Consider the following 14,321-nt stretch of genomic DNA (forward strand, 5'->3'; position numbering starts at 1 on the left):
CATGAATAAGCACTAGAGCTCAATTTTATTACTGGGAGATAGCTAATTTCATGAGAAGAGAAGGTTTAAGCATCAAGTTAGATTTCTGTGTCTTACTTTTAGATAAATCTCCTCTCTCCCTCTTCATTTAAAGCTGGTTTAAAGTTTAAAAGCTCCTAGGAATATTTTTTTAAGAATTTCAAATAAAGTATTATTACAAGAATTTGTGAACACAAAGTGCAGAAGAGAGGGCAATTTCAAGAACGGATTTTAAGAGGAAACAGAATTTTTATGATTGATGACATCATTTCCCTGCTAGGACAGGGAAATTTCTAATGCCCAAAAAGGGTTTCTGGCCATTTTTGTTTATCGAGTTATTAATATACTTTAATTTATTAATAATGATTCAAATGCTAATAAAAGAAACTTTCATAAATCTGTTCTGAGAAGTCATCCAGGCATTTCTTATAAAGAACAATGAAGAATGTTTTTATGTCATATAGACCAAGACTTAAAGAAACTAACCAGGGTACAAAAGTAAGTATTATTTATTAGAAAGCCTAACAGAAAAAGAAAATAAAAATTACACAGTACTTACCCTCTTGTTTCCTCTTCCTGTCCTTTCCCCCTCTGTATTTTAATCCACTGTTCCAGCTGCAGCATGGAATTAGTTCTCTGCATAACCCGCTCGGACTCCATGTGTGCCTGCACCGCGTTGTGATGAGCCCCATCTGCAGCGTCCGCCAGCACAACTCCCATGGATTTACTCTCAGATCCATTCAGATGGACGGGTCGGAAGTGCCCACCCGGAATGGTGCTTATGGGCAAAGTCCTGTACTCGGATCCCAAAGGATTTAGCTTTACACTGTTAATTTTTGTTAATGGTTTATCTTGCCCGACTTTCTGGAATCCGTATTTTTCAGCTTCCAAAGCTTTCTTCTCCTCGTTTTTGTTCACTTCTTTGTTTTTCTGGTTGTTTTGTGCCTCTGGCTTAATGAGCACCCGATGGTTTGAAATATTATTTGCCTCTCGAGGTGATGTATTTTCAACAGTGAACTTCTCTGTTCTGGAAGGGAACATATGACAAGCTATAATACCGAAAAAGCATTCATTACAAATAGTAATGAAAAATTTAAAGTTATTTCAGTGAACCTCTGTCCATATATTTTACAACAATATCTTGACTCTGAGAGAAAAAATCAGGACGTTTTCACAATAATCGAGGACAGGCTGGGGGGTTTTTGTTCCCGTTGTTTTGGAGGTTTTTTTCTTTTGTTTTTAATTTTGTTTGGGGATTAGTGCTAGTGGTAGTGCTTGGTTGGTTAGCTCTTTGGTTGGTTGATTTGGGGTTTTTCTGGTTGGCAAGTGTATTTTTTTCTTCTACACTCCTCTCTTTCTTTGCTGTTTTAAAAACAATTATAACATGAGGTAACTTTCTTTCTGCAGTCACCAGTCAATCAACTCCCTAGAAAAAATGTGCACAACAGGAAATAAAGCCAGAGTCTGAAAAAGTGGATGTTCAGTTCCTGGAGGGCTGAACATTTAAAGGGTAAAAATATTCAGTGGCTCTCCAAGAGCTACTGAAATGTCAACAGCCTGAAATTCAGATGATTTTCAAAGGCAGCTTGTGATTCACAATACTGCTGAATTTAGCATACAATGAGCTCCTTTAAAGAAAGCAAATGACTTTTCATGGCCATTGGTATCAATTAGGTTTCTCTGGTACATTATCACTTTGGCTGGCACAGGTTTTGTGGAAAATGACTGCGGCTTTTCTAATTTTAAGGGGGAAAATAGCTTCTGACTTAAGGAACTGTACCACAAAAATAATGATATTTTTAGGATTGCTACTGCTTTACAGTATTTACACAAGTACTCGATGTGTGCAGTTCTATTAGTGATCTTTTTAAAATTTCAAAATGTCAAGAAGATCTATCTTTTGCTGTACTGGGAGGACCTGAACTTCAATTCCAGCTCAGATAGTGAGTTTTGGTTTTAGCTCACTAGAAAAAACCCACCACCTTAAAATGTTTTGCTCTACATTTTTTTGGTATGGGAGGAAAGAAGAGGAAGAGATACAATTCCTTAAGATTACATCTCTCTGTAAAACCAAACTAAGAGCAACACTTTATTTTAAGATGATGTCGAATTAACTTTTTGTTCTGTTCTGCTTTTTTTTTTTTTGCAAATGCATTATTCATCTTTGTAACTGTGTCCAGTTCAAGTGTCTGTAAAAAGGCCAGCACACACACAACTGACCAGGAGCAATAATGCTTATCCCATTGTGAACAAAAGGCATTTATTTTTCCCCCACAAGACCTTAAATTGTTCCTGAGACCAAACATTTCAGCCTAGCTTCCTTCTCAAGGTTGTGGAAAAAAAAAAAAGGATCACCTCCTCACTCCCACCTCAAAACTGTACTACCCAGTCTTCTACCAGAAACCAAAGGAGTTTCCCAACAGGAACGTTGACTGGCAAACTCCATTTCCCACAATTATCATGTCAAAAAGGGCGTTAAGGTTTCAGTTTTCAGCCAGCACTCTGCAGTTTCCAAATGAATATAAGGACTACCTTGCAAATAATTCTGAACACAGGCATTAATATTTGCAGCATGTCTCAATTGCACCACCCACCCCTTTACATAACATAAAACTTTTTATAAATCGTTCTCCAGGGGCTTTAGAGCAGAAAAACAGGTGGAAAATCCGTGGTGGAGAGGGAGAGTGGCATCTCTAGGACACTCATCCTATATGTGGCAAAGTCAAAACCTGGCACTGCGTTCAATTCACACTCTCATAGTACTTTCCACTGTGTTTTAATTAAAAACCAACAACTCCAAAAATCACAGAATTTTTTTTCCATGCAGCCTCATGCTGTATCACTTGTTACTATGGTTATACACAGCAGAGCCAAACATTTCCATCTTACAATCTCTGTGATGCTGTAGAGGCTTGAAGGACTGATATTCAGAGTTCTGGGCTCTCTAACTTGGTGAAACCACATCAGCCAACTCTGTGTGAGCAACTGAAGGATCCACAGTGAAGGATCCATATGGGAAAAAATTATCAGAAACTAACAGGCAAATGTAACAAATATAAATCCATATGTATATTTGGCTCCATATTTATAGCTAGCTCTCAAAGACATATTCAATGAGGCTTGCAGGCTATTTGAGGACGGGATGGGGAGAAGAGGAAGAGAATGAGCATAGAACATGGGTCTTTCAGCATATGCTGAATGCAATTTAGAGATTTCTGCAACCAAACAGGAATCATATGTATAATATGTAATATGCAATACAGGAAAAGTAGTATTTTATGCTGGTTTATATAAAGAAATAATTCTGAAAGGGCTGGAGAGGGGGGAGCACATGATTAATGATCAGATGGACATGAGGGTTGTGATTTAACCAAGCAAGGCAGAGGCATTTGAAAAGGAAAAGCCATCTTTTCCAAGCCCAGTGATGTCAGTAAGCCCCCACTGTGGACGTCTCTATGCTAACAAGTGCTTTTTTGGCAGCCTGGCTTATGCTGTTCAGGGAAAGTAACTACACCAGGAGGGAAAAAGGCAACCTTTTCTTAGTACATGCTGCATCACTGAGAAGAAACAAAGGCTGCAGCTGATAGTGAAAGGACAGAGAAATGACACTGAAACCTGGGAGAGTGGAGAATCAGCACTGAGGGTAAAATGGTAAATCAGTGTGCTGGTGGACGTGACCATCTACAAACACAAGCAAGCAAACAGGACTCAGATACAACCCAACTGTGGCCTGCAGGGATACAGCATGGAATAAGCAAGATGTTCTGCTGATCCAGAGAGGGTGTTTGAGACCATATTTTGAGTCATCAGTTTCAGTAGCTCATCACTGACTAAAGTGGTTTAATTATTCTAATAGGTCTCTCAGTACATTATTAAACTTCAACGCACTATCTAGGTAAAATCAAAAATTTTTAGAAAGGAGTAATTACAATTAAGTTAATAGTGCCAAATACTGTTTGTCCTTCCCTGCAACTAAACACCAGAAGGGGATATTTCTGCTGTTAACAGAGAAGAGTTCTAAGAGAAATGAGTACATTTTTATTTTCTCACTTCAGTATCTCACTTGTGGTTTATGTCACTAACTATGTGTGGAAAATAAGAGTAGAAGAGTAGCTTATGAAAAACTTGGCAACATCTCTCCCCTCCCACCAACTTAATGTTTTAAATATTCCTTTTATCTTTATCCTCTCCAAAGAACTCACATCTCCAGAAAAATAAGGACACAAATTAAAGTGCTAAAATTATTTAAAAGATTTGGTTTCACAGACTGTTGGATTTGATTTCCAGAGTACCATAAGCAGTGAAGTACCCTGATTTCTAGATTTAAAGAACTATACTGTAAAAAACTCTTGATTTATCATTGGGCATTTGATATTAACAGGCAATCAAAAGTGGCCCAGCATCAGGTTACATGAATATCTATGGCAGCAAGTTCTTAATTACTCATTTATTGTATTGCAAGTATCTAGTCTGTTAGAAAACTGTAGTCAGTGCAATGTCAGAACCCCTAGAAAGAACTCCTGAGAAACAAAAGCACTGCCAAATTTGGCTGAAAAAAACTCCTTTATGTTTAGAGCATGCCATGCCAAACTTTAGGTTACTTAGAGATGAGGTAATAAAACACTTAATACTTAACAGATTTTTACAGGGAAGGAGAAGTATTTCTTCTGCATAAGATCATATCCTGCTACGTTTCATTTCAAGAACTGGTTTGATAGCCAAAAGATGGATTCTTAAGAAAACAGATGTCTGAAGGGTTTTCTTCCTTATTATAGCTAAGAGATATTAAAGTCTTTGAGACTTGGTTTCTTGAAATCTATTTGGTCTGAAGTAATTATTTCCAGGCTACCAAAAAAGTTTTCAAAGAGGTCACATCTACTTCTGCTTCATTCTGAGGTTCCTTGCCTGAACCAAAACAACAAGACCATGTTATGTAAGTTGCTTTTCTGACAATTGTTTGGCTGTTGGCAAGCCCGTTCTCCCTGTGATATCCAGGCAGATATTCACAGTACTGCAAATAGCAAATGAAGGCCACTTCACTGGTTCAGAAAAAGATTCAGAATTACCCCCTTCAGTTTTATTCCTCTACAAAGTGTTTTTACAATTGATATGTGATTTTTGTTTGAAGTAGAGTGGGTTTGATTTGGTTTAGTAATTTCTCCATATGTAAATTACCATTCTATCTGCAATACAAACCCATTTTTTCAGATTAAGTTTATTACTATTAACTTCTCTGGTACCTGTGTCCATGAGATTTTTTTACTACTTTTTTAAACTTAAGAGTTTCTCAGCACTGCTGACATTTATTTAGCTCCAGGGTAGCAGGAACTAACAGAGTGGAGAACAGATCAAGTGACAGCAGCCATCAGCAGTAAGTTCTGTGCTGTCAATAACGAGGAGCTTTTAAACTTTCAGTTGATGAGGTCTCCATTAGAGATGCCATGGAGCTGACCCTAGGGACCACATTCCGAGAGGAAACTGCTCACTGGAGAGACAGCAGCAGACAGTGTGCGGTTTCTGAGAACACAAAGCTTCCGGTGATAAGTTGCTTTTCGTTGTCAACACACAGGCACAGAAAGATAAGGCTCCAGATCAGGTAAGCATAAATTTGATGACAGCTTAATGATGAACAAGAATGGCTCCCCACAGGTTGCCCACAGGTACAACTGGTTAATTTAGCTGGAAACTCCAGCTGTGAATTTGAGAATTATGACAGTTTTAAGCCACAGGCTACCACCAGTTGAGCTGCTGTTGCTCAGTCAGGAGGGCAGGGAAGTCAAACACGCCTGCACACAGCATTTGTCATTGGACTTCTTCTGATGCCACTGGCTAAAGGGATAATTCATTTTTTTCTTCTAGCTCCTTACAGTCAATATTCAGAACAGAACTTAGATTATTTCTATTACTTCAAAATTTTATCCAATTCTGTCCAGTTAGTAAGGGGTCTTCAATATAAGCAGAAATCACTTCGGCCAATTTACATTCTATTTTAAGGACCACCCTTTCATTAAATAAACTAAGTAAGAGAAAGCAATACACTGTCCCACTGTTTTGTCAACCCACTCTACCTTTTCACAGGCTCTGTTTGCACAAGTGCTGCATCTATCATGGCTTTCATCCACAACTCCATTTCCTTCCCTGTATCTGTGCAGAAATAATAGGTCCTCATGTTTGGATGAGCTGCCTGATTGGAAATGACATGGTCATTGCAATAAAAATGAAAGGTTCTGTAAAGGAAGAGAGACAAATATTGTTACTGCATACTCACTCTAATGCTTTATCTAGTAAGACTTCTGCAAATAATATGATCAGAGAAAAAAAATCAAAAGGAACACTACAATGTTTCTTGGTCACCGCATCCATATTTTCAAAATAACTGCCTGTAATTTTCAATCATAGTGGCTTCTTCATTAATACATTAAATAAAAAGCACTTAAATTTCTTCAATCTACTAAAAACTATACTGAGCATTCATTAATATAGATTAATATAATTCTTATAAATAAGATTTTGGCAAGGATTTTGGCAGTCTGAATGATAAAGTAAGTTTTAATTTGTACTTACCATAGTAAATAAATGATGTCTTGCTTAGGAGACCAAATGAAATGCCAAAAGGAGCTCATAAAACAACAACAAAAAAAGTCAGGACAAAATATTTAGTAAAGTAATTTATATCATGATTTAAAAGATTGTCATAAAACACTCCTGAGAGTGATTCATGTAATTTTGTGATTTAAGTGATAATAAATGATTATTCTTATTTATGTGTAAAGATACTTTGTATCTAAATAACGAATGAACTTTCATTAGTGGGCTAAGTCCAGCTGCAGATGCTGGTTTACAATTAGTAAGCACCACCGAATATTTAAGATCCATGAACTAAAGAGAAAATCCTATTACTAAGTGATATCCATCCATTTTCCCATTCTAGTGATTATGTCTATATTTACATCAGGCTAAGTACTTGAAACTTCTGCTACTCTATTACGTAAAAATCAGCCTCAGAAGCTGTTTGTCAATCTTTTTTTACCAAATAACTCTGTAAAAATGAGTTCTTATGACCAGGCTCTCGTGCTTTCAGATATAAAATCAAATGGAAAAGCTGATTCCCTTACCTTGAAGGCATATTTGCGGTTAATATGGTCCTCAGCAGACAACACAGATATCTGAAAACTAGGCAGAAGTATGCTCCCCAGTATTCCTTCCTCTTTCTCATCTGGGAATGCACACTTGCATTAGAGAAACAGCCTTTGGACACACAACACTTGCATTCAGACACTTGATGAAACTCTTTTAGCCTTACACGAGCACTAACAAGAAGTTTAGCTCAGAGGAGAATGCATTAAGAACCAGGAGCCCAGACTAACTTTGAAGAGAAGATGGAAGTCAAGCCTCTAATTCAGCGACAAGAACAAGAACACCACATATCTACTGCCTGCTCAGTAAAAACACCTATGACAACACAAGTAGTTTAAAACACTGCTTACGACTGTTGGCCTTACCAAAAATGTGCACATTCTTCTTCTGATCTCAGGCATATTATGCTACATAATCCCCATTATAATATTTAATTATAAATTATAACTATAATTCCCACAAAGAGTTTACAGTCAATTACATTCCATTTGTAAGAATGCATACGTTTCAGATAATTTGTAAAAAAAAGCTCTCCCCCTAAACAAACACCCTTTTCCCAGAACCTTGTCTTACACAAAATTTTAGATCAATAGATCATAATAAAAAATTGACATTTTAACTAAAAGCCACATCCAGCTTTTAAATCCAATTATACTCTAATAAAGGAATAATTGGATGCAATTCACAAAGTCAGTCTTAATTGTGTTTCACATACAGAACTTCTATTTGTAATCAGTATCTTAAGAGACTGTCCCCCATAACTCTTCTCTTAGTTGAAGAAGAGTGCCCACAATAAATGACTGTGTATCTATGAAATTAAGATGAAAACACAGGTATTACAAAATGTCAAACACGAAAAATAAACACTTACAATTAAAATACTTCAACAGCACAAAAGGATTATTGCTTATGTGTGAATTTTCAAATCTTTTCCAGGTTCTTCTTTTAGTCCTTAGATTTTGAACAGGCAGAACCTTCATTTAAGTTATTTATATGGGGAAAGTTGTGCCCAGCCATTTTAGTATCACCTGAGAGATTAGATGTAAAAACTACGCTTTCTGGGATAGTTATTTAATTGCAGAGATGAGCACAAAATGATTCCAGTTAGAAGGCAGAAAAGAAAAGGAGTGGATTTGCTTTCAGGAACTCAACAGTACCCTTAAGTATGACTGAAACCATCCCACCTTAATAAATATTAACTCCTTGCTAGCCACACACAAAAATGTGCCTTTTTTCCCCCCTGTCTCAGAACATGTGGCAAACGTTGGGGTTTACTTTATTTGGACTTCTGTTTTGGGGAAAAGCTCTCTTCTGCTAGATTATATTTTGACTAATCACTGAGTAAATCCCCCCACTAGTGCCACATAACAGCATTAAGCATTTTTGTTCCACTGAAGAGCTGCATGTCTGGAGGACTTTGGTCTTTGTTAAAGACATACCGCTACATTCCAGCTCCAGATTTTAAAAATCTGTTTCCAATCAGGCTTGCTTTTATCTACATATTCCAGTGCCCCATACCCATCTTTACTTGTGTGCTGTGTCTGAACAGTACACGAGAAAAAAAAGCAGATCTTCCGTCCAGTTCTAAGCACTTTTATTTGTGCCAACAACAACCTTCCAATATGGAAGTGGACAGTCCTTCATGCCATGGGGGAACAGAAAAAGAGTATTCTCTAAGCTGTGAAAAAATACAGTGACATGATTTTTCTTTTAATCTATAAACTATATTTCAGCTGCCAACATTGTAACACGATTGTAGAAGTTTAGTAAAATCTACTAACAAAACCAAAAAAACCCAACAACCACAACTGCACAACCACAAACACGGTTTCTGGTTTGATCTGCGAGCAAGTGCATGACTCTCCCTGTTCTATTTTTTCAATATCTGAGACAGAGTTAACAGAAACATAAAAAGTTTAGTGTAAAAGCTTCTTGTATTTTAGCAGCCACCTCTAATATATTTTGGACTCTCACTGCACAGGTTTAATTCCATTTTAACAGCTTTAACTACTTTCTAGTGAGTGATAGCTAAAAGCTACATCTATCACATAAACAATTCAGGTTATTCTGCTTGTATTTCAGCTTGTTGGGCAGATTAACATGTAGAAAATAAAACTAAGGTTATGGAGCAATTTATATTTATTTGTTGTTGGTTTTGCTTATTGCTTTTTTTATTTTGACAAACTTCCTGTGCAGTGCTTACATTCAATTTAATCTGTTCTTAAGGCAGCAATAATGTAGCACTTTCTTCACAACTTTTTGAAGAAGAAGCCTGAAGATGTGTTTAAAATAAGCCTGTAAAAAGCACAGAGTATATAATGACCACTTAGGTAACCACAGTGTAACTGAATCAGTCAGTCGATGCCTCCATGACTGAAATTTTAGCCTGATTTTTGACTCACCAGGGGTTTATCCAACTATGTGTACCACTTGGGATAGAGAAGCAAAGTCTAATTATTGTATTTGAATAATTCAGAATTTGTTAGCTAAACCAGTTGCAAACAGAGCTTTTATGTTTCAGACCTGGTTTGTCTTTGACTGGATCCATGCTGTACTTTCAGAGAACACCATTTTAACTTCATCAGTCTCTGCTTGCAGCATCACCAGCATCAGCACCAGTTCTACCAACTCTGAAGTTTCACCCCAAACTGAAACCCTTTGCTACCCTTCACCCACAGTTAAGGCTGCAGATGGCCCTGTTTACACTCTTCTATTCTGCCATGCTTTACAATCCTCTTCATTCTCAGCCTCCTTTAAACTAATATGGTCGTACACTTTATTTCAGGATTGTCTGTGTTTCCCTACGCCCAAGTCCTATATGTTTTATCTCCTCAGGAGCACTACAGTTCATGATCTGCAATGGTGAAGGGATCACTAACACACATAACTCCAGACTAGAATGAGAAGCAGCTAATTTTTTCCATGTAAAATAAGTCTAATCTAGCTACATGAGGTTACTCACAGATTCTTTTGTTCCAAATACAGCAGAGACTTCTACTCACATGGAATTGGACAACATTTCATTTTATAAGCATTCATGAACACTGATTAGAGTTCCCAAAGGCATATATATCTTCTTTATCATTCTAAAGGCAGAGTTTCAGCTCCCCTGCACTAAATCCCTTCCCCGTCCCCATTTCAGCTGCTTAATTTGCATGAAAAATCAGATTTAACCTGGCATACTTAGTTCTAGCAACAGAAGCTGTGAGAAAACCACAACCCAGAATTAAGTAACAGAGGTGGCTGTGAATGGGTTTGCCCTTTGAGCATAGCCTGGCAGGCAGGAAGCAATTATGTGAAAGTGGTAATTAAGAAAGAAAGAAAGAAAGAAAGAAAGAAAGAAAAAAAAAAAGGTAAGACTAGCAGGCCTGGATATTGACAGCTATACAACCATTTTAATCCATTAAGTTAAGCAGCAGCTTATTTCTTACATTTGAGTGGTGTGTCAAAATTCATCTGCTTCCAGCAAAATTAGCAAATGAAGCTCTCAGGAGCTGAACTTACCTCTGTAATAGAAGAGACACAGATCTGAGAGCACAAACCACCTCTTCTTCCACAGCTTCATTCCAGTGCTATCCTGCATGAATCACAGTGATCGAGTCAGAACCCTCAGACTGGTGGCAGCAATGGTTCACAGAGTGAACCAGGCACTGCACAGCTGGGCTGTGTGTGCTGGTAGCTCATTTTCTTGGCTATTTTAAGTATTTGACTTCTCATCCTGACCTGTCGCTGCAAACAAAGACTGTAACCCAGGAAGCCTGAAGTTAACAGAGAATCACAGAACAGTTTAGGTTGGAAAAGGCCATTTAGATCACTGAGTCCAGCTGCTACCCAGCACTGCCAAGTCCACCACTAAACCATGTCCCCAAGTGCCACACTGACACATCTAATTATACTTCAGGGTTGTGACCCCACCACTTCCCTGGACAGCCAGTTCCAATGCCTGACAATCCTTCTGGTGAAGAATTTTCTGCTCATATCCAATGTAAAACTTGAGGCTATTTCCTTTTGTCTTGCCACTTGTCACCTGGGAGAAGAGACCAGCCCCCACCTCACTACAATCTCCTCTCAGGCAGCTGTAGAGAGTAGGAAGGCCTGCTCTGAGCCTCCTTTTTTCCAGGCATGCTAAAGATTACAACCTACCGTTTAACTAATTAAAAAAAAAGCTTTTTTTTCCTTAAAGAGCAAGATAGTATTTCAGGTACATCCTCCTTTGTTGTCTGAAGAAACTCTCTGTTGAACTTTGTCTTCTACTACCACTCATATATCTAGAGCAAATTTCTTTCCTAAATAAAGTTTATTCCTACAGCAATTTAATTTTCTTTTATGCTTATAACCAATTTACACCACACAACTCAGAATGAAAGACTGCCACCACTACTGCAGTGTAAATAAGCCAGAGCCTTGCAGCACACACATCCAGGTAGAATCTGATTTAATAAATATGTTAATCTGTTCCAAGAAGAAAAGTATGTGTGAATTAGCAATATTCTTGTAGTAAATAGCTTTTGTGACAATGAAGAAGAGGGATTCTGTGATGACAAACTGTGGGGTGGGTTAATTTTTCGGGCAGTTCCCCCACCCAAGAAAAGCCAGGATAATTTTTAGCCTCATATTTCAAGCTCTGCTCTTTTTGGGGTGGGGGAAATGAGCTGAAAGAAGAAGAAAGGATAAACCAAGCATTAGCAAGGAAATGTTATTCAGAAAATGTATGTTCACTTCAAACATCTTCCAGAAAGGGAGCTGGCTCTGGACTTAAAAAATTATCAGAAAAATGACAGAAGAAGGTCCTTACGTGCACAGAGACAGCACACCCTGAATGAAACAAAAATTGCCAGTCTCTGTGACTACATAAACATTATCTTACTATCAGAAAGAAACCTGCAGAAGCTTTCACTGTAAATTTTTGAAGACCATACCTGTTGATAAAACTCTTGACTAAATTGGCTTTCAATGACTACCACAACATGGCAATAAATATCCAGCAGCACATTTTCTTACAAACACCAATCAAACATCACAGCATTCAAATTGTTTACCACATAAACCATCTCCAACTGGATTAAAAACTGGCTGAAGTGCCAGGCCCAGGGAGTGGGCGGCCAGTGCCTCATGGTCTGCCCCAGGGGTCGATACTGTGGCCAAGACAATTTAACAACTCCATTAATGAGCTGCACAGAGCTCACCCTCAGCAAGTCTGCAGATAACAAGAGTTATGAGGCATGGCTCATACTCCCGATGGTTGTTCTGTCATTCAGAGGGACCTCGACAGGCTGGGAAATTGGGCAGAGAAGGATCTCTTGAAGTTCAACAGAGGGAAATGCTCAGTCCTCCATCTGGAGAGGAATAACCCCATGCACCATCATGAGCCAGGAATGCACCCTCGTGGCAAAGAAAGGCAGCAGCATCCCAGACTGCATTAGCAGTGCTGCCAACAGCTGGAGGGAGGACATCCTTCCTCCCTGCTCAGCACTACAGAGGTCTGGCTGGAGTGCTGTTCAGCACTGGTCTCACTGGAACAAGAGAAACGTGAACATACTGGAGTGAACCCAGCAAAGGGCCACAGAGATGACTGGGGGATTGGAGCATCTTTCATATGAAAACAGGGTGAGAGAGCTGGGACTGTTCAGTCTGGGGAGAGAGCAGCTCAGGAGGCATCTTATGAGTGTATATAAATATCTGATGAAAGACTGTAAAGAATGTGGAGCCACACTTTTGCCAAGGACAAGAAAACAAACAACGGACACAAAAGAGCAGAGGTAAACTTCTTTACTGTGAGAATGGTCAAATACCATCACAAGTTGCCAGAGAGGTTGTGGTGCAGTCTTTATCTGTGAGGATATTCAAAGCCCAGCTGCACAAAGTCCTGTCCAAGACTCTCAAGCATATGGTGTGATTCTGGGGGTGTCCTGTGCAGGGCCAGGAGCTGGACTCAATGATCCTGACTGGGTCCCTTCCAGCTCAGCATACTCAAGCTGAGCCTGCTTGAGCAGGGGAGGTTGTGCTAGATCATCATGAGGTCCCTTCCAACCAAGACAACTGTGTGATTCTGTGCCCCAAAACACAGCAACAAAATCTCTCACCTTTTGTGAGAATTTTTCACTCTCAACGTTGAATGACAGTAGAGGCCACAGCATTGTCTAAACCTGGGAAAATCTTCCACTAAAAACACACTTCTGGATCTTATTATCTGAGAGTAGTTTTTAAAAACTGACTCATCACCAGCACCCAGAAATCTGTGTAGGTCATTCCAGTCTATCTGAGTAGGCACAGTAAATGACAACGTAGATCAAAATTACATACACACATTTGTCTCAGCTGAGTTTAAATGACAAGTTCTTACAGGGTTCTTGGTGGATTTGAAAAATAGATTCTTATTATGGCCTAATGGGTTTTGTTGTTCAGTTTTTTTGATCAAGCTACTGCACTCTGAATTCCTGCAAACCAATAAAGAGCAAGGGTAGTCTGGTATTGCAGAATAGCAAATCTACAGCAGGCTAGAACACTGTCACAGTACTACAGAGCACATACTTCAGATTAGTTTACACTCCACAGGAAAACCTAAAATAATCTCTGGTTTTAAGATGATTATCTTTGAATTAAGAAAATAGAAATACCTATGTGAAATATATGAAGAAATGGCTTCACTTACAATTGTTTAATTGAAATACTATTTTTAGAAAAAAGAAAAAGAGTCTAACAAAAGAAACTTAAAAAACACCCATACTCTGGGTCATACACCCTTGTCCCACGATCTTGACATGCCTGAAATTAAATCAGCTATTTACTACCAACACCTGCTTAGATTTTTTAGAGAGAATCATGTATATATAATCTATCAGTGTTCACTTGTCTGATGGCCTTATTTGTATCAGACTGATAACCAATAAGTAGTTAATTAACTGAAGACCCCAGTTTATGGCTTCACTCTGCTATTGCTATCGTATTTTATAGAAGTGGTTGTCTTTTGTGCTACACACATTAGAGGAAAAAAAAAGAAGGGGGTGAAGAGGGGCAGAGTACCTGTTTGTAGAGCCAGCCTCGTCTGACAACTGGTGCATTAGGATTTCTCTTTATGGAGTTCGATCTCTTTCCAAAATTATGAACCTTCTTTGAAGATCGCGATGTCTAAATTGAATGGAACACGTTAAAGAAACCATGACACC

At 38.4% G+C, this 14,321-nt stretch overlaps 1 protein-coding gene across 18 annotated transcripts in view; it reads right to left on the bottom strand.

Annotated features, from left to right (window-relative positions):
• PLEKHA5 (pleckstrin homology domain containing A5) overlaps nucleotides 1-14,321 on the bottom strand; it is a 162,038-nt gene that overhangs the window by 46,903 nt on the left and 100,814 nt on the right. For all 18 annotated transcript variants that reach the window (XM_039570454.1, XM_039570448.1, XM_039570451.1 and 15 more), the window contains 5 exons: nucleotides 14,179-14,283; nucleotides 10,660-10,732; nucleotides 7,134-7,234; nucleotides 6,087-6,202; nucleotides 578-1,045 (listed from right to left, as the gene is read on the bottom strand). In XM_039570454.1, the coding sequence (XP_039426388.1) occupies nucleotides 578-1,045; nucleotides 6,087-6,202; nucleotides 7,134-7,234; nucleotides 10,660-10,732; nucleotides 14,179-14,283 (863 nt within the window). The remainder of the gene's footprint in view (nucleotides 1-577; nucleotides 1,046-6,086; nucleotides 6,203-7,133; nucleotides 7,235-10,659; nucleotides 10,733-14,178; nucleotides 14,284-14,321) is intronic.

This window comes from Corvus cornix, chromosome 1A (assembly GCF_000738735.6).
Source record: "Corvus cornix cornix isolate S_Up_H32 chromosome 1A, ASM73873v5, whole genome shotgun sequence".
NCBI lineage: Eukaryota > Metazoa > Chordata > Aves > Passeriformes > Corvidae > Corvus > Corvus cornix.